The 26,052-nt window shown below is 37.6% G+C and overlaps 1 protein-coding gene across 50 annotated transcripts in view; it reads right to left on the bottom strand.

The window, feature by feature from the left end:
- The window catches only part of ANK2 (ankyrin 2), a 698,346-nt gene that overhangs the window by 189,132 nt on the left and 483,162 nt on the right, over positions 1–26,052 (bottom strand). For all 50 annotated transcript variants that reach the window (XM_058436645.1, XM_058436660.1, XM_058436662.1 and 47 more), the window contains one exon: positions 18,513–18,614. In XM_058436645.1, the coding sequence (XP_058292628.1) occupies positions 18,513–18,614 (102 nt within the window). The remainder of the gene's footprint in view (positions 1–18,512; positions 18,615–26,052) is intronic.

Below are 26,052 nucleotides of genomic sequence, written 5' to 3'. Positions count from 1 at the left end.
TATGAAGATCAGGAAAAGCAAAGCACACAATGCACCATCTTTGTCAGACACATTTAACTGAACTGACTGTGTCCTTGGCTGGTCTCCACAGGTTTCTGATTTAACAAAGTACATCAAACTATAGGTGATCCAAGAGGATATCTGTTTTATTAGTTACTCTCAGATCTTCAAGGGTTTCTTTTAAATTCCCAAATGATAATTTAATGTGGTATTTACTAAGCCTTCATTAATTTAAAAATATTTACAATGAGATTTGGAATTTGGCTGTTCAGGTTATTGATTATTTCATAGTGAAAAAGGGCTAGAATAAGAATACTTTGAAGATGTCACTCTCTATATATAGTCCACACCAGGATCTCCACTTCATCCATAGTGGAATCCTGTCTAGCGCCCCTGGATGGTAGCTCCCTTTTTTTGGCCACTGATCTTTTCTCCCTGTCTAGCCCCATCAACGGTTGTTTTTTGTTGTTTTTTTTTTTAAATAATACAATCCCTAAAATATAGAGAATGACACTGAGTATGGTAGAGCATTTGCCTGGGAGAAGAAAAAACTATAAAAATTGGTCTTCAGAATCTTACTAAAATCAAGAAAAATGAAGAGGTTATGAGTGCTGAGAAATAAATATTTGATGAAAGAATAAGAAATGTTAATGACATAGGAATCATTATTATATTTTACATTTTACATCTGTTACAGCATATTTTATTTTACAGATGATGACACTAAAATTCTCAGAAGTCAAGTGATTTGCCTCAAAGATCACTACAACTTATAAGAGGAAAAGCAAAAAATTCAAACTCAGATCTATCTGATTTCCAGACCCATGCTTTTTTATTTAAAATAATTAAATGCTAAACCAGTATTTCAGACTGTAGGTCACGATGCATAAACTGGTTATAAATTCAATCTAATGGACTGCTAATCAGCATGGTTCAAATCACGAAGCAGCATAAACAAAAACAGAGTGCACTGTGGGTGGACTCTGTTGATTTTGGGGGGTTTTGGTGAAACTTTTTATACACACACGTCTGTGTGTGTGTGTGTGTGTGTGCACATGCAGGCATGCCCTGGATTGCAAAAAAGCTAAAGAAGTTTAGTCAAGACCTGAGACAGGAGGTCATCTTGGGGAAGCTAGATGTCCTTTTAGATCAAATAAATAAAACATTGGCACCCACAAAGATCACTTAAGGGAGGATAATGGACATTTAGAAATGGTTTTGTTGGACCTAGATGACAGGTTGATAGGTGCGGCAAACCACCATGGCACACGTATACCTACGTAACAAACCTACACATTCAGCACATGTATCCCAGAACTTAAAATTTTTTTAAAAAGAAAAGAAATTGTTGTGTTGGTAGACTTATTTGAGTTTTCTGAACTTAATTTTCATTTTAGATGGGTGTTGTGATGAAATTAAAAGGACTGACAATGGGATGAAGGAGAATTCTTCATTTTGAGAATATTGGCTAAATCATGTCCACATTTGGGGTTCTGAGAGAGACAATGGCAGAGTGAAGAACACGGGCACAGGGCAAAAGGAAATCTGAGCTCCTGTGCTGTCTCCCCAGTCCTAACAATAGGATTTAAGGTTTCTTCAATAGTAGAAAAGGGAAATGTCCTACTTTGCCTACCTCAGATAGTTATTTAAGAGTATCAAATAATGTAGGTTAATTCTGTTTGTAATTTATGAAGTAAAAAACAAATGTAAGGTATTATTATTTCCCAGTTAGATGCAAACAGTAATACATGTATATATTCCTGCTCTCCCCATCCACAGCCCTGCCAATGTTCCATCACTAAGATTTGGCTAAATGTGATGAGATGAATTGAGCATTTTTGAGTTCGACATGCGTTTACGTAGGCTAGCAGAAGTATTAATGTATGCAAAAGTGATGTATTTTTTAAAAGTATTTTGAATGACAATAAAACCTAGGAAGTAGATGGGTAAAAGGAGCTTGGTTTATTAGTAGTCACCCTTGTCAATAATTTAAAGATTTGCAATTTTACTACTGAACATTTCAACTCTATTTATTTATTTATTTAATTTTTTGAGATGGAGTTTTGCTCTTGCTGTCCAGGTTGGAGTGCAGTGTGCAATCTTGACTCACTGTGCAACCTCCGCCTCCCAGGTTCAAGCGATTCTCCTGCCTCCATCTCCCAAGTAGTTGGTATTACAGGCGCATGCCACCACATCCGGCTAATTTTTTTGGTATTTTTAGTAGAGACGGGGTTTCACCCTGTTGGCCAGGATGGTCTCAAACTCCTGACCTCAGGTGATCCTCCCACCTCGGCCTCCCAAAGTGCTGGGATTACAGGCGTGAGCCACCACACCCAGCCTCAACTCTCCTATGTAAATGCCATTTTCATGCGGTCTCTCATTTCTTTGGTTAAATTAATTTTTATAAGATTGTATAGGTAAATTATTTATTTACTAGTTGGCTTAACATGTATAAGAACAAAACATTTATCTAAGACTCAAAGAAGAAAAATTATTTGAACTATTTATTATAATAGTCATGGTTTAAAGGAATGTAAAAATTAAATTTAAAAGTGAGCAGCAAATCATTTAAATAATAGCTAAAATGTATCAGAGTTTATTCTTCTGTGTCATGTTCTGTTCTAAGCGCTTAATTGCATTAATTCATATAATCCTGAACTGAACATTTTGAGTTATCAACTACCTGGTGATTCTGGCTCAGAAACTGCACTTTTAAACCTCCTCCCCTTTTCGCCTCCCTGGCCCCCGTAACACAAAAACCAACGGCCTCTGCATCATAATCTTATTTTATTTCCTTTAGACCTCAACTTCTCATTAGCTCTATTTTCTAATAGAAAATATCTCAGTCTCTAAAAATTGTTTATTTTAGGTTTGTAGATGTTTAATGTCCAAATATGTCAAAATTAGAAAAAAAACATTAAAATGAATTCTAGAATGTTATGGTGTCAAATGCATGCCAAGCTCAGCATTTAAAAGTGAATTCTAGGCAGCTGCAGTGGCTCACGCTTATAATCCCAGCACTTTGGGAGGCCGAGGCAGGAGGATTGCTTGAGCCCAGGAGTTCAAGACCAGCCTTGGCAACATAGAGAGCCCTATCTCTACAAAAAATAAAAAATAAAAAATTAGCTGGACTCAGTGGTGTGACCTGTAATTTCAGCTACTTGGGAAGCTGAGGCTGCACTCCAGCCTGGGTGACAGAGCAAACCCCTTGCTTCAAAATAAGTAAATAAATAGACAAATAAATAAATAAATAAAAGTAAATGCTAAGTAAAAATGGAGGAAAGAGTTTAGAATGGTTTCTCCCTTAAGTTTTTTTTTTACAGTAACAAAATTCTGTGTTTCTAAGATCAGATGACAAGTAATAAGAGTATAATTTCTAGAAGTTTTTAAAGATACAATCCAAAAGACTAGATCTTAGTTCTGCATGTTTATCACTGACTCATTTAACATTTCAATGAACCCATCTTAAAAGAGGGCATTAAAAACCTGAACTTTCTCCTACTGACATAGAATTTATCAAGGTTGGCAAGCAGGGGAAGTAGTATGTACCATGAAACAAGAGAATTCTCCAGTGAGACAGCCAGAAGTGGAGATGCCTCCAGGCACCAACAGTGACATCGGAATTGAGAAGAAAGAGGTGGCAGGACCTCGAAGGAAAGGAAGCAAAAAGGGAGACTAGAACTAAAGAAATTCCACAGCAGATTCCAGTGTGTGCCCTATCCTCCTGCTTCTAATGAGGCACAAGTAAAGAAACACTTTTGAACAAAATACTAAACTCGGATAAAACATGATACAGAGTTTTCAAATTAATAGACTAGGGATAGCTTAAATTCAATAAATAGTAACTAAATTCAAGTATTCACATTTGTTGACTATTTATTGTATGCTAAACATTGTGCTAGAAACCAAGTCTATATTTCAAGGTATCCATATAAAAGTTTGGTAATGTTATTAGAGCATTACAATGACTTCTGTTCTCCACATTTTTTACAATTTTAATTAAAAATAAGCCAAATTTGGTATGCTGGACTCTGTGGGAAGAGAGAGGAGGGAGCATTAGACAATAAAAGCTTTGCAGCGTCTTCTAAATAACACCCTGGTACTCTGTTTTCCATCATTATAAAATAATTCCTATAAATGGTGTTTGGTATCAATTTCAGGTATATCTGAGACACACAAGCTGGCTTAGTCACTTTCTCCTCTGAGCGATCATAAAATTTGGTTCTTTTCACAAATTTATTGTATTTGCATGTTTCCTGTTTATCTCCCAACAAGGCTTCTTTTTCATGAGAAATGGTCAAATTCTATTAATATTGGTAACCTCTACACCTAATATAATACCTGGCACAAAAAAGGTCTACTTCAATAATGTTTGTAAAATAAATGGGCTAATTAATAATGTGTACAGTATGAAGGTAAATAGGAGTTTGCTTAATTCACCCAGGTACTCTACATTTTGTCAGCAAATGCAAGTCAGTGTATGAACAAGTCAGGTATAAATATATCCATCTTTGGAAACACAATCAGGAGACATTCACTCTCTGAGGCCCAAAATGGTTACCATTAACACATACAAGGGGAAACTAGATTCTGAAGGAAGGACTTAATTTAAATAGCCTTTGTTATTAAGGATCTCAGAGTTCTATGACAATTTTTAAATCTTACATGTTTATTTTAATGCCAATCTGAAAAACATTAATAGAAGCATATTCTGGGTCATCTGGATAATCATATTTAATTAACATTTAGTAAGTTTTTGTTCTTGGTCATGTTTCTGATTGTGTTGATTTCAAGGAATCACTTAAAGGGAACATTCAAATTTTGATGCAGTTTTTCTCAAACTGAGGCACACAGATGTATTTTCTTAGGCGACCAAAAGAAGTTCCCCCATAAGTAGAAGAAATGCTGCCTTAAGAGATGGTTTGTAAATAGAACTTGATGATATGTGGGTCTTTCCATCTAGAAAGCAGAGTGGATGCTTAAGGAGGCATGACTAGAACCTTCCTAAGTATTAGAAGCTTTCCAGTGTCCCATAGGACTATAAATTATCTAAAAGAAATTATAACAATTTATTAGAAACTTTACAGCCAAAATCAAAAGGAATATACTTGTTAGTACTTGTCCAGAATTTGTCCATCCAGCTACTATCATGTGGCTGAAATAATCATTTGTGGCTAGCCTAACTTTGCTAACCAAATTCTATCTAAATATAACCATCAGAGCCATAATTTGGTTTCCTAAATGAGTGTGCACAACACAATTGATTTTCATATGTATCATTTGAGGCCCCAATCATCTCCTTTTAAAGTAGAGAAGTATGTTGTGAAGATTATACATATGTACATATGTATATACACACACACACACATTATGTCACACATACACTGTAGCACAGTGATGAGGATGTAATAGGCATATAATAAACCATTATTTGATATAACAGGTATTATTATTTCCCACTTCATGAATGGATAATTTGAGATTCCGAATGATTTAAGTGGCTGGCCCAATGTCCACTGCTCACTCAATCATTCATTTATCAAATATTAATTGGATATCTATATGTGTCAATCCTGGGTCTTGTTCTTTCCAACACTGTGCTCCTGTCGTTATATGACACTGAAGCTTAAATTCTAGTTTATAAATCATTCTTTCAAATAGGTTCATGTAAGTCAGCGATAGTGTCTCTCCCTGGTAAGTTTAATTTTAACCCTGTTTATATTTGCATACTCTGTGAGCTTTTCTTTGTAAACCCCTCAATTTTCCTGTGTTGCTAAAGTTCCAAATTCCCAGTTTGCGGGACTTGCTTTCCTGTCTGCATATTGCAAAATTGCTAGCTGGGGACACAATTGGTTAATAAGAAACTAGTGCCTTTTTAAGACACAAAAATTTCACTAAAAGTAGAGTTGTTAAAAAGGGCCAAAGTGACCATTAGTTTGGCGTCCAAACTTATAATTCCAAGGGAACTTGAATAACAAATCTCTTGAAAAACTTCTGATGGTTACTTTGGATGAGAAACTATATTCTCAACTTTCTGATAAATGGCTTTCTCTGCCTGCTTCCCTCCCCTGACTCCCATGGGCACTATTGCTGGCTTCCTTTATTCCTCAAAGGAAATATCACACTGCAAATTCTCTTTTTCCCAAGGGCAGTAACAGCCTTCACTGACTGCAGCAATGACTGCACACCCACTAAGGTGCAGGGATTTATTTCAAACTGTCCCCTCTGCCCGCTCCACCCTGCATAAAGAGCTTTCTTTTTTTTTTAAGTGATGACAGTTTAGGGGGTAGGGTACGGCGTGGAATGGGGAATGCCCCAAGGTGTGCCTTTATGGGCTCTTGCTCATCTGCATCTTGGTCTCTTTTATCCTACCCTGAAGACCTTTCATTTCTGAGGAAAAAGGTAAAAAATAAACTGAGTATGGGGACTAAAAACAACTGCCACATGAGGCTCTATACTTGCACATATGCAGGTTCATTCACAGACAGTTGCTCTGATCATGCCCACATCAATCTGACAACCACTGCTTAATTCTGACGAATTCTCTACTACACAATTTCCTTTTTTTCTAAGAGAATCCCCAATTTGAAGAAGTTGCCATTTTGAAATAAGGTTTCCTTGTTCTTTTCTTCTATGTATTCCATAAGAGAAGAGGCCTTGAAAAGACTAGAGATCATAGGATTTGTTTGCTTCTTTACCATCATCAATACAGAGAGAGAGAGTGAGTGAGAGAGACAGAGAGAGAGAGAGAGAGAGAGGAGATATCCAGGAGGGCAGGGAGGGATGGGTGGGAAAGTACTGGGAAACCTCTACACAGGGAGGAAAAGACTGTTTAGAATCTTTTTTCAGCCTTTGTGCCCTGGTTTTTCTTCATCTACGTGGATTTACCTACCTTTGGTGTTTGATGTTGCTGATCTTCAAATGGGGTTTTTGTGTGGACGTGTCCTTTTTGTTGATGTTGATGCTATTCCTTTCTGTTTGTTACTTTTCCTTCTAACAGTCAGGCCCCTCTGCTGCAGGTCTGCTGGAATTTGCTGGAGGTCTACTCCAGATCGTTTGCCTGGGTATCACCAGCAGAGGCTGCAGAACAGCAAAGATTCCTGCCTGTTCCTTCCTCTGGAAGGTTCATCCCAGAGGGGCATCCGCCAGATGCCAGCCAGAGCTCTCCTGTATGCGGTGTCTGTCAGCTCCTGCTGTAAGGTGTCTCCCAGTCAAGAGGCATGGGGGTCAGGGACCCAGTTGAGGAGGCAGTCTGTCCCTTAGCAGAGCTCGAGTGCTGTGCTGGGAGATCCACTGCTCTCTTCAGAGCTGGCAGGCAGGAACGTTTAAGTCTGCTCAAGCTGTGCCTTCCCTATTTAATAAATGGTGTTGGGAAAACTGGCTAGCCATATGCAGAAAACTGAAACTGAACCCCTTCCTTACACCGTATCAAAAATTAACTCAAGATGATTTAAAAATTTAAATGTAAGACCTAAAACCATAAGAACCCTAGAAGAAAACCTAGGCAATACCATTCAGGACATAGGCATGGACAAAGACTTCATGACTAAAACACTAAAAGCAATGCCAACAAAAGCCAAAATTGACAAATGGGATCTAATTAAACTAAAGAGCTTCTGCACAGCGAAAGAAACTTTCATCAGAGTGAATAGGCAACCTACAGAATGGGGAAATAATTTGCAATCTGTTCATCTGACAAAGGGCTAATATCCAGAATCTACAAGAAACTTAAACAAATTTACAAGAAAAAAAAAATGCCATCAAAAAGTGGGCAAAGGATAGGAACAGACACTTCTCAAAAGAAGATATTTATGTGGCCAACAAACATTAAAAAAAGCTTATTATCACTGGTCATTAAAGAAATGCAAATCAAAACCACAATGAGATACCATCTCACACCAGTTAGAATGGTGATCACTAAAAAGTCAGGAAACAACAGGTGCTGGAGAGGATTTGGAGATATAGGATCACTTTTACAGTATTGGTGGGAGTGTAAATTAGTTCAATCATTGTGGAAGACAGTGTGGCACTTCCTCAAGGATCTAGAACCGGATCTAGAACTAAACCATTTTACCCAGCAATCCCATTACTGGGTATACACCCAAAGGATTATAAATCATTCTACTATAAAGACACATGCACATGTATGTTTACTGCAGCACTATTCACAATAGCAAAGACTTGAAACCAACCCAAATGCCCATCAATGATAGACTGGATAAAGAAAATGTGGCACATATACACCATGGAATACTATGCAGCCATTAAAAAGGATGAGTTCATGTCCTTTGCAGGGACATGGATGAAGCTGGAAACCATCATTCCCAGCAAATTAACACAGGAACAGACAACCAAACACTGCATCTCACTCATAAGTGGGAGCTGAACAATGAGAATACATGGACACACGGAGGGGAACATCACACACTGGGGCCTGTTGGGGAGTGGGAGGCTAGGGGAGGGATAGCATTAGGAGAAATACCTAATGTAGATGATGGGTTGATGGGTGCAGCAAACCACCATGGCAAGTGCATACCCATATAACAAACCTGCACGTTCTGCACATGTATCCCAGAACTTAAAGTAAAATAATAATAATAATAATAAAATTAATGATCAGCAACAAAAACAGAATATGAGAACATCAGTTGGCAAAATCTCAACTACTGTAAAAGGGCTGGATGATACTTAAAGGCACAAAGAAAATAACCGAGGAGAAAAATGACTAGGCAGGAATGGCAGCTTCACCTCACCTCACACACCACCTGTGTTTGTAGTGCATACTGGAAGAATTGCAGCGAGTACATATTCGCATTAAGATCTTTCCTCTCTTTGTCTCCAACAGCAAAAATCAAGATGGGACTCCTGAACTCTACAGACTCCTGGATAGATTCCCCCCACTTCTTTTTCCAGACAGTCTCTACAATGTCACCATTGTTATCTGCTTGGGACTGTCTGGGCTAAACTTATCATGTCCGCTATCCCTGTTTATGATAGTCACCAACTCCACCATCATCCCTGCAAATCTTATCCCTCTCCACTTCTGTATACCTCCTTTTCTGATTCTGTCTCCTATCACTTCCCATTTCCCAAAACTCCCACACTGATCCTTTAGAATGCATGGGTGTAGTCATTAGCAAAACTCTGGGCTAAATCTGTTCTCTATCCCTTTTAAGCTTCTTGCTCTAACTAGAATCCAAAGACACTGCTTCCCTGAAGTCTGCTCAAGTGATGCATACCTCACTTGAGTAGACTTCAGGGAAGCAGTGTCTTTGGATTTCATATTCCTATTAATCACCAAACTTGGGGGAGCTATATTTTGCTTCTTGCTTCTCACCGCTCTTTTAAACTATTTTTCTTCCTCCTTTTTTTAAACCTCCTGATGTCATCAGCCTGTATCCTCTTGATGCCATCCCTTGTCCCTTGAAGATTTTAGCTTCTAGCTCACTGTCACTTTCTCCTACATATACATAGGTGACTTTTCCAAAACTCCATGTTTTCAGGTTCTTGAATTCCTCTCTGCCAATGATTCCTTCTTTTCTCTACCTTATCTACTCACTTCCATGGTCACATTCTAGACATATTCCTTTCCAATAATTATAAACTTCCTCTAGTATTTCAATTTTAAGTATCCAACCCTCTGAACACCACTTACTCTCTTGCTAATCTACTCATCCAACTCCAGAAATCCTTCAATCCTTAATAGTTAGAGCCTATTCATCTTTTCACGGTGCCCACTTATCTCCTCACTTGGCGTGAATTCTATGCATAGTCTTTATCATTATTTTATTCATTACCTTATATGCATCCTCAGTTCCCTTGTGTTTCTCTAGTTCTGCCATATGTGTTTAGCTAAACCAGACTCCTGGCTATATATAACTCTCCATGTGATCCCATGTCTGAATGTAGCTGCAGAAGAACACACACACATGCCACCTCGACTCACTTTAAATTCCTGATCATGATGCTCAAGCAGACCCTTCATGCTGCCTGCCAATCATACTGTCTTACCCTCAATTGCTATCTCTCCCACTCTCCTGGATTATTATTTCACACCTTCTCCCTCCTCCACCTCCATCCCCTCCTCTCCTATCTTTACTCTCAGCTGATAACCTAGAATCATATTTCGCTGAAAAAAACAGAAGCAATTAGAACTTCCATCCCACATCCAGCTCCCAGCACGGCACCCACACTACTTCCTGCACTTCTGCCCATACACCTTTCCTTTTCCTGAACTATCCACGATTCTAGCAAAAGCCAGTCCCTCCACTTGTGCACCAAGCTCCATCCCCACTTCTCATCAACTCAAGGACACCATCCAGTAATTCTCCATCTCTCTCTCTCTCTCTCAAAGTTTTTATTTTTCCTTCCCTGTTGATATTTTTCCATCAGCAAAACAAAGCTATTATTTCTTTCCTATTACAAAGAAAGCCTTCTTGATTCCACTTCCTCTTCCAGCTACTTTTCTTATTCTCTTCTTTCTTTTATAGAAAGAGCCCTTGAAGCAATCCTTGGTCTGCCCGTCATCCATTGAATGAGCTCCAGTCCAGCTTTCACCCCTCCACTCCACCAAAATTGTTTTGATCAAGTCACCAGTTTCCATCACATTACTAAGGCTGTTGTTCAGTTCCTCAGCTTATTGGATCAATAGCATTTTACAGAGTTTATCATTTCATCCACCTGAAAATAATGTTTTCACTTGGCTTCTAAGAAATCACACTCTTCAGGTTTTCCTCCTACATCCCTGGACACTCTTTCCCATTCTCCTTGGTGGCTTCTCATCTTCCTGACCTCTAAATATTGTAGTACTCCAGGGCCAAGCCCGTGAACCTATTCTATTTTTCATAAACTCTCTCTCTTTTGGTGACCTCATGCGGTACCACGGTTTTGAATACTATCTATACACTGGGTGTGCCAAAATGTATACTTTAGGCCAAAACCTTTTTTCTGGACCCTAGAAAACTCATATATCCAACTGCCTACTCAATATCTTGGATATCACACAGACAAATCAAACTTAACATGTTCAAAACTGACCTGCTGAGTATTCCCTCAAACCTGCTCCACACACAGTCTTCCCCATCTCAGTTAATAAAACTTCAGCTCCCATTCTATCCATTGTGACCTCAACCCTCATGCCTAATTCCTCTTTTGCCTTCATCCTACATTAACTCCATCAACAAAATCAGCTGTACCTTTGAAATGTATCTAGAATCCAGCCACTTCTCACCAATTCTCCTGCCTGTTGTTCTACTGTAAAACACCTCACTTCTCACCTAAAGTATCACAAAAGTGTTCTCTGCTTCTGCCCTTGTTCCCTTTCAGCCTGAGCCTTACTATTAAGACTCATCAGTGTATGTCACTCTTCTACTAAAAGCCCTCTAATCACTTCTCTGCTCATTCGGAATTTAAGCCAAAGTTCTTAAAATAGCCCACAAGGCCTTACATGACCCGATGCTGCTTTCTGCTCTCCCCAACCTCCTCCCACGCTTCCCCTCCCTCATTCTACTCCAGGCAGGCTTGCTTCCTTGCTGGCCCTTGAACATGCCAGCATGCTCCCTGTGTGCGGTTCTCTCACCTGTCAAGCCTTCCTCTAAAATGTGCTCCCTCCACAGCATGCATGGCCTCCTTGCTCAATTTCTTTAGGTTTTCTTCTGCCCATCCCCTCTAAAGTGATGCACCGCTCCCATTCCACCCGTCTCTTCTTCTCCCCTGCTGTATTTTCCTCCATATCACTTACTGCCTTTTCTTCTCTCAGGTTGTATAGATTGTGAGCTTTATGAGAGCAGAGGTTTTGTCTCTCTGCACTGCTCCATCCCCAGCACCTAGGACACAGCCTGCCACTGAGTAAACACACAATACATGTTTGAGTAAGTAGATGAACAAATAGCGTGCCTGAGTTCAGATTGGCAGAAAAAAATGCTGCGATTCTACTACCTGAGATGAGCTAGGAAGAGTGGAGTGGCTGCTTGGAGTCAGGTATTAAAATCCATGTCGCTTAGCCATAGAAAGAGAGTGTTCAAGAGAATTTCCGGAACGTAAAGTGTTCTGTTCCAATCTAAACCACTGCGGAGAGTACTTAATGAGACAGTCATAGAAATAATTTGCATGAAGCTACTCCCAGCATTTTTAAAATGGAAGAAGAGTCACATTTCAAAATCTTCATAAACCTGTCTAATTGTAAATAGAATGTTTTTTTAGAGCTGGGGGCAAGTAGTCGATGAAAACTCTCTACTGGATTTACTTTTACATTGAGCAAATATTAACAAGTAAACTAAAAATTCTAAGTACTCAAAATACTAGACAGGTGTTACTCAATTCTAACCTGAATCAGCACTACCCAGTATAGAGCAAAGACCAGCACTGATGCATCAAAAGAGATTACAGGATGGTACAGAATCCAAAACCACATACCAGAACCAGATGGAAACATCACCTTTTGCTTCTTCTAAATGAGGGGTCAATAATAAGCATTTAGCTGTATAGTTGTATTTTTGTATATATATTTGTGCCTAATTTAACTGGTTAGAAAACTGTATATAGTTCATTCCATGTTTCATTAATACCATGAATTTAATTCTCCCCTATTCATTTTTGTTGTTTTTATAAGGTCCCAGGCTAATAGAATTATTTTTAGTATTTTTAAAGAGAAGTCTAAACCAGATGAACCCAAATGGCATTTGTGAAAAAGATTTTAGTTCCAGATAAATATTTCAGTTTAATGCAACCCAGATAAATAGTAACTTTACCAAATTGCTACTAATCATAATTTTTTTCCTATTTGGTGATACAGGCTATGGCAATACCTTTTATGTTCTGTCCTGCTTGTGCAAATCAGTGCTACTTTTTCTAAAGCTTAGGTTGAGAATCAATATAAAAAAATTACGTTATTATAATAGGCATCATTTTCACTAGTATTTATTGAGTACTTGCTCTGCCAAGGATTTTGCAAACATTTCACTTAATCATCAAAACAACCCTAAAACTTCAGTGCTGTTATGCTCACTCCAGTTGAGAAAACTCAGGCCTGCAGAAGTTGACTGCCGAGGGTCACTCAGCTGCTAAGTGAGGAAAACTAGAATTTGGTTTCCAGCATCCACATTGTTAATGTGACTTCCAAATATGCTTCATGGTCTGAGTCATACTGTGTGAGCATATGCTAAAGTCATTGTTGAGTGTATCTTCTTGTTGCTAAAGGTCTGCTATTTGAGGAACATTAATATTCGACCTTGCCTTCTGTTTATAAAAAAGGAAACACAGGATTCAACTGATAATTTTGCACCTTTAAACTCCAATGGTAAAAGGCCAAGACCAAAATTCAGGGAATTTTAAGACCTGTTAATCACTGGTATCACATCCAGGATTGTATTAAATAAATGCTAAGTGATAGTCTTTCATTTTGAAGTCGCTATAGTGAAACTAATAAATTGTATACATGATGAAACTTTCTGAAACTACTGGGGTTTTTATTGACTTGTAACTGGCTATAAACTTTTATTAAAATATTATACAGTTTATTTTTAATGTCTGCATGTTAATCTTGTTTGTAACAGTATTAAGTTATGCAAAATTACTAAATAGGTAATAGGAAAGAATGTAAGTTCTTATGAGTTTCAGAAATAAATTGAACGCTAAGATTTATCTTCTCTTCTAAATGTACAAGAGATAATATGGTAAATAGATGACTGGTGTAATCTTTGAAAGAAAATAAAAGTTAACCATATTTGTAATCATTTAAAAAAGAAAAATGAAAATTTGACATTCTTTTAGAGTATTTTCATGTGCCAAATATATGAATTTTCCCCATATCATTTAAATGATTAAAAGCAAAATAGTATTTGGGAATTACATTTTAAACTTCTCATGGTAGTTGTGAAACCAATTTTATAAAGAAGAAACATTGATCCAAATTTCAGTTTCAGGAGTCTTAGCACGCCAACACATGTGATATTTTTGGAAAGCTGGTGCAGCCCAGATTGCCTTTCATTGAGAAATACAACAGAGTACAGAAAGTCCTGGTTTCTATATTACATGCTGTAATGCTCCCTAGAAACTCAGGCTTCGCAGCAAACTAGAGGATACATTTTCTTTTCTTCTTTCATATGCCATATTAGCTTTGAATATTCTATATTTAGAAATAGCAATAGTTTGGCTGAATAGTTGTCTCTTTTACTTTCCTGGGTATCGGGAAATCATTTCCTGTTCTATATTGTATTTGAGTTTTAGTAGTAATCCTGGTGGTGGTGCTCTTTGACTTACGAGGTCCTGTAACTACCTATGAATAAAGTTATTTTTATATTAGCGGTAGTAGATTAAAAATAAGTTTTGAGCTTTAAGATAAAGGACATCACCACTGTATTACTTTGAAGGGCAGCTCCAAATAGCTACTCAAAAAGATATCCTGCAGCAGAAAAAAGCTTGGACATGGGAGACAGACAGATCCATGTGGCCCTGGGAATGTCACTTAACCACTGTGGGCCCAGTTTCTACATTTGTAAACTTGAGCTAATCCCTGTCTCACAATATTTCATCTCAGTTGACTGACAAGACATCACATGTAAAGCCTCAGCACAAAGTCTAATACACAGTAGCTAAGTAGGTAACATTAGTCACTGTATTTCCCTAATCTTTGTTTAATTAATATACTGTCTTGAATAGTATTAATAAAAATACAGAACCAGCATGAGACCACATTTACTTTGGGGAATTTTTTTTTTTTTTTTTTTTTTTTTTTTTTTTTGAGATGGAGTCTCACTCTCTCACCCAAGCTAGAGTGCAGTGGTGCAATCTTGGCTCACTGCAACCTCCACTTTCCTAGTTCAAGCAATTCCCCCACCTCAGCCTCCCAAGTAGCTGGAATTACAGGCGCCCACTGCCATGCGTGGCTAATTTTTTTGTATCTTTAGTAGAGACGGGGTTTCACCATGTTGACCAGACTGGTCTGGAACTCCTGATCTCAGGCAATCCACCCGCCTCCTGGCCTCCCAAAGTGCTGGGATTGCAGGTGTGAGCCACTGCACCCGGCCTGTTTTATTTTATTTTATTTTTGAAGAGAAAGGGTCTTACTCTGTCACCCACTCAGGCTGAAGTGCAGTGGCACGGTCATAGTTAACTGCAGCCTGGAACTCCTGGGCTCAAGCAATCCTCCTGCCTCAGCCTCCCACTATAATCCCAAAGTGCTAGGATTAGAAGTGTGAGCCACCACACCTGGCCTTGCATTTACTTTATACCTGGTGAGTTCAGGGAATTGAAGAGAATCAACCTCATATTTTAAGTGTAAGTCAATTTTAATTTGTATAATTCTTGGTGAATTATATACAGTAATTACAATTAGAACACATATGCCTTAGAAACTCCTTTTACATTACATAATTTAACTTACATTGCAACCCAGGGATATAAGCATTGAATGTATTGTTTTTATACTGTTTTACAAGTTAGAAAAATGTCACTTTCTGAAGTGAACTGACTTCTTAAAAGTAGAGATGAAACTTGAATTTGAACCTGTGGGCTCTAAATTTTGTGTGGGCTTCATTAGATCATGTTGCCTTCTCATAGAAATAAATATTCTTTCCTTTTATAGTGACATGTTAGTGGATGGCTGGCCACTGTAAGAAAAAGCTAACTCAAGAAGCTAACATGGTCTATAAATATGATAAGAATTGAATATTTACTGTTGAGAGATTATTCTTTCTCAAAATAACCCTAAGACCTTTCATACAATTAATATATTCATTATACTTCAGTGTGAAGTAGACTTGGCTTGAAATGAGCTTTCTTTTCCTTGGGTTCTCTTTTTTGGCATTATTTATGATAAGTTTACCTAAATGAACTAATAGTTTCATTGTCTATTCTCTAGCATATTGCAAATTTAGAAAGTTAACAAATTGATATTTAGGGAGTGCATTTAATCTACTTAAAGAAACCTAAGTTTACATCAAAAGTATTAAATATTTCATATTCGGCACTATTCACAATAGCAAAGACTTGGAACCAACTCAAATGTCCATCAATGATAGACTGGATTAAGAAAATGTGGCACATATACACCATGGAATACTATGCAGCCATAAAAAAGGATGAGTTCATGTCCTTTGTAGGGACACGGATGAAGCTGGAAACCATCATTCTCAGCAAACTGTCTTAAAGACAAAAAACCAAACACCGCATGTTCTCACTCATAGGTGAGAATTGAACAATGAGAACACTTGGACACAGGAAGGGGAACATCACACACCAGGGCCTGTTGTAGGGTGGGAGGAGGGGAGAGGGATAGCATTAGGAGATATACCTAATGTACATGATGAGTTAATGGGTGCAGCACACCAACATGGCGCATGTATACATATGTAACAAACTTGCACGTTGTGCACATGTACCCTAGAACTTAAAGTATAATAAAAAAATAAAATTAAAATAAATAAATATTTCATATTCAACTTCATAAGTATTTTATAGAATAAGTCCATATATCCATATGGGAGTTTGAATGTTCTTTCTTTCTTAAGGTAACTAATGTATCTAAACTTCAAATTATTTGTCCAAAAGAACACACAAAAAAATCAGATAAAATGATTCATAATGAAAAATAAGATGGAGGAATGCAGACACAACATATGAAGATTTTACATATTGGAATACAGTAATTTGGGTTTATTCCATAGGTCAGTGTTAAGAACTATGTAAGTTCTTGAGATTTTAGCTTACCAAAGAGTTAGAAACTAAACCATTACCGTTTCATAATGATAGTAGAAAACACAAGTCTTCTGGGTCAGAAACAAAGGACATTGTAATTCAGAGCAAAAGCAGTAGCCAAGTGTCAGCCTGTTGCTTACACCAGTTCCTTATCCCTTTCTTCCCCCATATCTAACAGGGTTGACACAAAGGACCAATGACGGATGCCCATATACATGTGGGTTGTGTTAAAGGAGAACACTGACCTTGGGGGATTCATACAGGCCTGCTTTGTAGCTAGAGGGAGATATCGCCTAATCCCTCAAGGTTGCTCACTGCGAGCACCACCCTGAGAAATGGCCCAGATAAAAAGCAATCCCAAAGTCTTTCATTCTTGTTATTCCTAAAAGTATCTGCAGGACTGCTCAGGGCCACAGCAGAATGCCTTTCCCAACATCAAGTAGCTCTCAACATGTTTTCATGATAAGAGACACACTCCCCTAAAATATGAGAAATATTGACATCAGTGACAATGCTCTTTATGCCAGTGACTCTGAAGAGGAAGGAGGGAAGTCCTGTACCCTTTGCAAAAGCCTGCAGGTGATTTTGAAACAACCACCTCACTGATCTGGGCATTTGTAGCCATATAGGGTAGCCATAGAAGTTTGGGCAGGAAGGAAGTGTTGTAATCTTATTTTTATTTTATTTATCGCTCAAGGCATTATGTGGAGAATTGATTAGAATGGAAAAGACTGAAGACAGAACCTAGTAAGAAGGCTGTTATGACAACTCTGTTAAGTACCACAAGGTGATCTGAGCTCATGTAATCTGGATGCAGAAGGTGAACAAAGAGAGGAGTGCTGGGCTGGAGAGGGGGAAAGATGAGGAATGGGAAACAGTTGGGTTGGAATGGCACATTGGTGAGGAAATCAGCAGGTAAGAATTAGGGGGTACAGTAAGTTTGAGGATAAGATACCAGGTTCAGTTTTTGAAAAGTTGTTTTTGAAAGATTTATTAATTTCAGTGGTCTATAAAGTAAACATAACTGGGTTCAATATATACCAGGATGTAGAAAAAGGAATTTATACATAATTTAGAATCCAGTAGTGACATTTACCTCCTTTTAACTTAAAATTAGCCAGAATTATTCACTTCCTAGTTAAGTCTCTGTCAAACACACACACACAACACACAACACAACATTTAGCATTAAAGTGAATACTGCAGTCCACTAGACACTTTAACTCATGATGTAAAAATCTTAGTCAAAAATAGTACAAAAATTTCAACGTTGGTACCAAATAATATACAAAGTGTATAATATTCTCTAAAGTCCTTATCAAATGGACATGATGAATGGACACATCATTTACAATAATAATTTCAAATTATTCTCATTATAAGCCATATTTTAAAATTAATTAGGAGAAAATCTTATCCTCTTATTTCTCTATACTAAATTGTAATAATCAGTTTCCCATGAGTAAAGTGCATAGAGTCAAGAAGGAAAGAAGCCAAGGTCTGGATTACTAGATGATAAATAAGAAGTAAAACATCATTCTTGGTCAAAATTCCAGCTAAAGGTGGCCCAAATCATTTCATAAACAAAATTAACATTCAGTTGTTGTTTTTGATCTATCTACTTTTTCAGCAACATTAGCTCTAGATACAAATATCTGATGCTTGAAAAGTTGGTAAGGGGGCAAAAAATGGGGTTTCAGAAGTCTGAGTCACTGATATTTTAGTATTTTTAATAAAGACAAAAATAATCCTGGGCTCTGAGAATATAATGAGTGTTTCTTCATTGCACAACACAGAGCCAGCTGCCGTGTTCTTACCTGGTTGCAGGTATTGATGTCTATGCCCCCCTTCAGATATTCCACGACTTTGTCCAGGTTGCCTGCTCTGGCAGCACGGAGGAAGCTTGCATTGCTGTCAGACTGCGAGAAAAATAAAAGACCGTTAATGAACTGTTGATGAAATAGAAATGTATCGAATACAGAAAGGCAAGAATGTTTACACTGAAGTCAGAAAAGCTTTAGTTGGAAAAATTTCAATAATACTGAGTTTAAAACATTGAATAATCATTCACTATATAAGGTAGCAACTTCACAATATTTCTACAGAGTTGTTTAAGTACATTAAAAGTCAATATTTTAGAGTATAAAAGAATCATTAAAATGGAAATAATTGTTACTGCTTTATTCTAAATCTTCAGCCACATTTGAAGACGTGTTGATGCTAGCCCCAAATACTGCTATTACTCATTCATTTTAGCTTCAAGATTCTAGTGACTTTATACTGAGCTAGCGTCAAGTCAAAAAGAATCAGAAAGCTAAAGAAATTAAAGCTACTGGATTTTTTTCTTTCTCTTTCTTTTCTGTTGGTTTTCAGATGCTTCTGAGAGAGAACACTGAGTATGGGTCACTTGGCAGTCATCTGGTCTCATTAGAAGGGAATAACAGAAAGCTCCGAGGGTGCTTTGAGGAAAGGGGATAGCACTACTTGGCAGGTGTGGACTGGGCTGATGCAAATTTTGTGATCCCAGTGATTTTGGATAAACATGATCAAATGTAAACCACCTGACATAATACCAGACTAAAATCTTTTGGTAAAGATGATCACTCTGGATGGAAACTGCTTTTTAAGTTTCTCATCTTCCCACACTCTTCTCAAAATCAGATGCTGGGAGACTCAGCTGAATTCTGCCCGTGAAAAGTCCTAAAGAGAGTTGCTCCAGATGCACAGTTACAATCACATGGCCCCCTGGCTTGGTTATAAAGTCTGACTTTTAAACCTTAACATATTGTTGGGTTCCAAGACACCTGCATAACTGTTATAATTTTTGTGATATAATATCTGACTAAAGAGAAAATGGAGGCATGAAAAGGGACATAATTTACCTATTAGGAATTGAGATGAAGGTTTGATGACTCTTAATCAAACATTCTCCTCACTAGGCTACACTGCCTCCCTCCCTCAAACAAAGTACTTGGCAAGAACCTCTTGGCACACTCGGTCAGAGCTATTTATTATGATCTGTGGTGATGTACAGAGACAGAAATGCAAGTATTTTCTCTGGGAGTTTCAAATATGGAATTACTTGCATACTGTTAAAATGATTTACACATGGGAAGACTGAAAACCATAGAACTAAATTACCTCACTTTTAACCCAAATACCAAGTGGCTTATATGTTTATAAATAAGATAGATTATTTATTAAGAGTTGAAAGGTGTGACTGAAATCTATACATCCAGAATTCATGCCCTGATTCTTCAGAAATGCATCATCATATGATTAATATCACACTGTTCTTCATTCTTCATCCTTCCTGAAGGCTGAACCAATGGCAGAGTGCCCCCAAGAATATCTGCAATGCTGCAGCGACTGAACTGTGACTCATTTTTACATGCCTATTCTATGAAATTTATTTTGCTGTTTACAGCAAATGCTAAATTCCAGAAGGATTTCCTACCTTCAGGTTTGCTGTCACAGCACTTAAAAGTGAGTTACAATACTGTGTATTATGTTATATTAATATCTCACAAGAAACATTAATTTTACTATAAAACAACAAAAATTAAATAGTATTAGGTTACAGATATAAAATACGAACATATTATTCCCATATATAAAGTTTTTCCAAAACAAATCTGTGTGCTATATATTATATTAGAGGTTATTCCTAGAAAGTACTTCCAATTTGTACATAAAGCAGATGCTTATAGGTAACATTTACTGAGTGTTTAGTAGGTCAGGAACAGAGCTAAAGGAGTCACATGTATTATATCACAAATACAACAATACTATGAGAAAAAAACTATTCTTATGCCCATTTAATAGATGAGGAAAGAGATTTAGAAAGTTTACAGAGTCACGTATTTACACACATTTATTTAGTGGAAGACCTGAGATTTAATTTATGTTTATCAGTTCAGAGCTGTAAGTTTTATCTGCTATCCTATCCCACACCTTCAAAGTATCACAGTGGATATTACCACAGATTCCTAGCCTGTGAGCTCTAGGTTTATTTCATCTGCATTAACCACAGTTATGCCTTTGGTCTACATATTTACCCCATAAATCATGGCACTTGCTAAATAAAGTGCCTCAGCTGGAGAGAAAATTCTTGACTGCCATCCCTACCCTCACAGCTATCACCCCTCTATACGCACCTAGAAAATTAAGAGCCAACCTGAGACCAACTACTTAGAAACACATTCATTTGAGAATGAGGAAACAGGTGATAAAGGATGCTTTGCATTAAGAAGCCAATTGTCTGTCTTCCTTTACATGCTTAACATGATTAAACTCAGCAAAAGATCAGGTTGCTCTATTGTTCCTATAAAAAAAGAATGCTGTGAACAGGTGGAGCCAGAAGAAGAGCCTAACACCAAAGGAATGAAGAGACACCTAGAAACACCAATGCAGCAGCCTAGAGTGGCAATGATGGTCTGATGGGGCCTCAGGTATTGCTGAGGAGTATATAATAGACCATCTTTGAATCTTATCTGGGGATTGGACATGATATTGAGGATTGCTTTTGCCGTTACAGAGTAACGAAAAGTTTTCATAACTGGTTTTCTCTTTTCAGAATCAAACTTATAAAAAGTGAATGCATGTCAAAGTTATAGCAAATCCTTAGAATTTTAGCAAACAATGCTCCCAGTGTTCTGAAGGGTCTGGGTCCTATGGAAATGTAATATCTGAGCCATTCTGCCAAGGACCATTTCAGCAGTTGAGTCATAGGAGACTTTTGTGTAAGTTGAATTCTTCTAGAACCGCTTTAAAGGCTTTAACTTCCCCCAAGTGAGAAAATGCATTAAATGGAAATATTATTATAAAATAGTCCAAGAATGTAAATTTCAAAGACAGAAATAAAATGAGGTTTTAAAAGTTATGTATGAATATTGACATTATTGAAGCTCAAATTTATATACCTGAATAGAAATATAGATTCTTCTCTCCCTTCCACACAGACACAAGCACATCATACCCTACAATGAGGTCAATCTGTGATTAAGGCCCTTGACACAGCGCTTTGGATAAACAGTGGTTAGCCGGGTTATCTTCAATCAATACAGAGATGAAAGAGGATTCAAACATTCATGAAGAGAGATAAGCAATTTTTACCATGCTGTGTTTCCCAACTGATTATGATGAAAGTAAGAGTTTTTAAATCAAGTATAAGTAGGAGGAAAAACATGCTTTTAAAATAGACTGTTTTCTTTGCTCAACCAGGAAATTTCACACATAAAAGCATAATAAAGAGAAAATGAGGCAAAAGCAACTTCTTTGGGAGAAAGTCTCAGACAAATGTAAGACTATCCTCTCTCTGCTTTGCTGCTTTATGTCCCTAGGACTCTCACATCCTAAAACAAATCGTGCTTATGCTCATAGTCAAACTCTGGACAAGGAATTCCAATGCTGAGCCCCACCTATTTTAATCTGCAACAGATGGATGTCATTAAAACTTGCCCCCTTTATAACCCTGGAGTGAAATCTCAGGCCAAGAAAGAAAAATTTCCCATTAAATTCTTCTTGACACAGTTCTGTATGTTGTCTTGTATCTGAATATCAGAAAAACAGAACAACTTTCTTAGCACCCAGCAGTGTGGACATGAAAGGCAGGGAGGAATGTGCATTCATAGAGCCACATTATATCCCAAAGGAGTGCTGACCTGAAGGCTATAGGGGCATATCCACAGGGGCCCATGAGCTTGCTACAAGTTTTTTTAATTCTTTAATTCTGTGCTTATATTTCAATAATAACCTAATAAAGAAAATATTAGCATATTCCAAGTCCTCTACATGGCTACCCTATACGTGAGTATAACCATATAACTTCGGTATATGTCTTTGTGTTTATAACTCGGTACATAACAAGTGAAGTCCAAATGATATACAGATGCATAATAGACAGAACATTTTGCTGTAGTACAGAGACAAGAATGGTCAGAGAATCTGCTCATCATACATGGCAGGAGATGACGAGCCAAAAGTGCGTGAGCAGCAGCAGTCAGTAGCATATTAACATATGCTCAGATGCTATCTTCATATGGTCCAACTTGCGCTGACCATTAGCAGTGAGTGTAATAGAAAATCCACAGTGAAACATTTTTTCAGTTTTCAATTTTAGCTTTTATTGGTTTGCGTACACAACTCTATCCCAATAGTAATTTCCTCTCCAAGAAAATAAAGAGAGCTTTCAAAGACTATATTCTCTTAAAGCTATTCTCTGATAGCTTTAAGTTTTATTAGCTTGAAGTAGGAAACAACACCTTAAAGTTATTAAGAATAGTTTGTACAACATACTTACAAAAAAGGTATTCTTTATATTATTTTTACTGGAGTCAAATTCAGAAACTAATTAAATACAGAACTCTGAGGTTATATCTTTTTTATTGCTAAACATAATATGTTAAATTTAGTTTTAGACATTTCCATTCATTGTATTAAATTTATGCCCCTTATTTGAATAATACTATAAAACTTACATAAGTTTTACTTAATTTGTCAAAGTTTCTTTTTTATAGTGGCACAAGAATTTAAGGAGTTTTATGTGGTTTTATGTTTTTAATACTTAACACTATAATAAAAATAACACTGCAGGTCATAATTTTTTATATACTTTAAAAGAAATCAATAGACTATTCAAGTTTGAGAACCACTTGTCTAAAAGGGTGGCCCAACCAGCAGTCCCTACTAGCCTTAAAAGAGTGACACTGAACACCTCCCCTGTCACAGTCTCTGGCTTATGGTGTGCCCTACACACATATTTGCTGACTGGCTAACCTTACGTAAAGCACATGCTCCTTGTGGAATTTGAGGAATCTGCTTATTTTCTTAGGAAGCAGTCATTCCTTTGTAAAAACAGGGTCATTTACCTGGCTACTCTGAGATCTGCATTTTTATAGCAATACAAAATAAATAAAACTTAGTAAAGAAACTTGAATAAGAATACCAGGAAAATAAGGGACATTTTTACAATTTTTTAGGTCTCTTCCTAGGAATGTAGGATAAGTTAAAATCCATGTCTAGCAAATTGTGACTTGTCTGATCTTGGGTCATTGTATGTCTCAATTTCCTTATCGAAAAAATAAATGTACTTTATAGAATTGCTAAGGAAAAAATATGATGATTTGAGCATGCTTACCCCACTGACAGGCACAGAGGACACTTACTGAGTTTGTTTTGTATTAGTGGCTTTTCTTGTGAGGGATATATGCAAAATAACAATAATAAATCAAATTATCGATGCACACACATGACTTTCTTTAAATGCGAAGGTTGCTGGTGTTACTGTGTTGCCAGCAGCCCTAAGCTATACCAGAGTACTTAAAAATACACTGAGATTGCCAGGCGCGGTGACTCACGCTTGTAATCCCAGCACTTTGGGAGGCGAGGAGAGCGGATCACGAGGTCAGGAGATCGAGACCACGGTGAAACCCCGTTTCTACTAAAAATACAAAAAATTAGCCGGGCGTGTTGGCGGGCGCCTGTAGTCCCAGCTACTCGGGAGGGTGAGGCAGGAGAATGGCGTGAACCCGGGAGGCGGAGCTTGCAGTGAGCCGAGATCGCGCCACTGCACTCCAGCCTGGGTGACAGAGCGAGACTCCGTCACAAAAAAAAAAAAAAAATACACTGAGATGTACAGGTATAAAGGGACAAAATAAACCAGAACTGGGTGTGATCTGTCACCAGTGATGAAGATGCTGCAGAGAACTCTCTTTGTGATATCTGAATGCTTGTACCTACAGATTTATACTTCTGTCCAAGGACTGCGCTATTGTTTAATTAATTCAGCTCTTTCCTTAGCTCACATTATTATTGCTATCTTGTCGAAACCAACAATTTGGGTTCAACCAAGAACTGCATGCTGGATATAATAGGATTTTTTAGAAAGAATTGCAGAAGTTACTTTCTTGCAGTCAGAACACATAAGTGATATAAAACACTTGACACTGCAAAACCCACTTGACAATTTCTATTCAGCTGCTACCAATATATAAACCATAAATTTGTACACTCTGGCTCAAGCATGCAGGTTAACCTACATATATAGTGTCCTTCAACAGCTCTTTAGATTGCTACTAAATGAAAATTACTGACAGGTCCTCTAATCTTCAGAGAGAGTAAATGTAACTTCCCAAAAGAGTGTTCTTAATCCAGTGGCCTTTGTGTTAAGAAAATTGGTTCAGACATAAAAGTGAACTCTATAAGTGCTTTAGTTAGGAGAAGAAGATAGAGTAAACTTAAGTGTTTATATTTTTACTTTTTTTTATTATTATACTTTAGGTTTTAGGGTGCATGTGCACAATGTGCAGGTTTGTTACGTATGTATCCATGTGCCATGTTGTTTTGCTGCACCCATTAACTCCTCATTTAGCATTAGGTATATCTCCTAATGCTGTCCCTCCGCCCTCCCCCCACCCCACAACAGTCCCTGGAGTGTGATGTTCCCCTTCCTGTGTCCATGAGTTCTCATTGTTCAATTCCCACCTATGAGTGAGAACATGCGGTGTTTGGTTTTTTGTCCTTGCGATAGTTTACTGAGAATGATGTTTTCCAGTTTCATCCATGTCCCTACAAAGGACATGAACTCATCATTTTTTATAGCTGCATAGTATTCCATGGTGTATATGTGCCACATTTTCTTAATCCAGTCTATCGTTGTTGGACATTTGGGTTGGTTCCAACTTTTTGCTATTGTGAATAGTGCCGCAATAAACATACGTGTGCATGTGTCTTTATAGCAGCATGATTTATAGTCCTTTGGGTATATACCCAGTAATGGGATGGCTGGGTCAAATGGTATTTCTAGTTCTAGATCCCTGAGGAATCGCCACACTGACTTCCACAATGGTTGAACTAGTTTACAGTCCCACCAACAGTGTCGAAGTGTTCCTATTTCTCCACATCCTCTCCAGCACCTGTTGTTTCCTGACTTTTTAATGATGGCCATTCTAACTGGTGTGAGATGGTATCTCACTGTGGTTTTGATCTGCATTTCTCTGATGGCCAGTGATGATGAGCATTTTTTCATGTGTTTTTTGGCTGCATAAATGTCTTCTTTTGAGAAGTGTCTGTTCATGTCCTTTGCCCACTTTTTGATGGGGTTGTTTGTTTTTTTCTTGTAAATTTGTTTGACTTCATTGTAGATTCTGGATATTAGCCCTTTGTCAGATGAGTAGGTTGCAAAAACTTTCTCCCATTCTGTAGGTTGCCTGTTCACTCTGATGGTAGTTTCTTTTGCTGTGCAGAAGCTCTTTAGTTTAATTAGATCCCATTTGTCAATTTTGGCTTTTGTTGCCATTGCTTTTGGTGTTTTAGACATGAAGTCCTTGCCCACGCCTATGTCCTGAATGGTATTGC

The sequence above is a fragment of the Hylobates moloch genome, unplaced genomic scaffold, assembly GCF_009828535.3.
Source record: "Hylobates moloch isolate HMO894 unplaced genomic scaffold, HMol_V3 SCAFFOLD_3, whole genome shotgun sequence".
NCBI lineage: Eukaryota > Metazoa > Chordata > Mammalia > Primates > Hylobatidae > Hylobates > Hylobates moloch.
The sequence above is the reverse complement of the archived record's forward strand: the minus strand, read 5'-3'. Positions and strand labels throughout refer to the sequence as shown.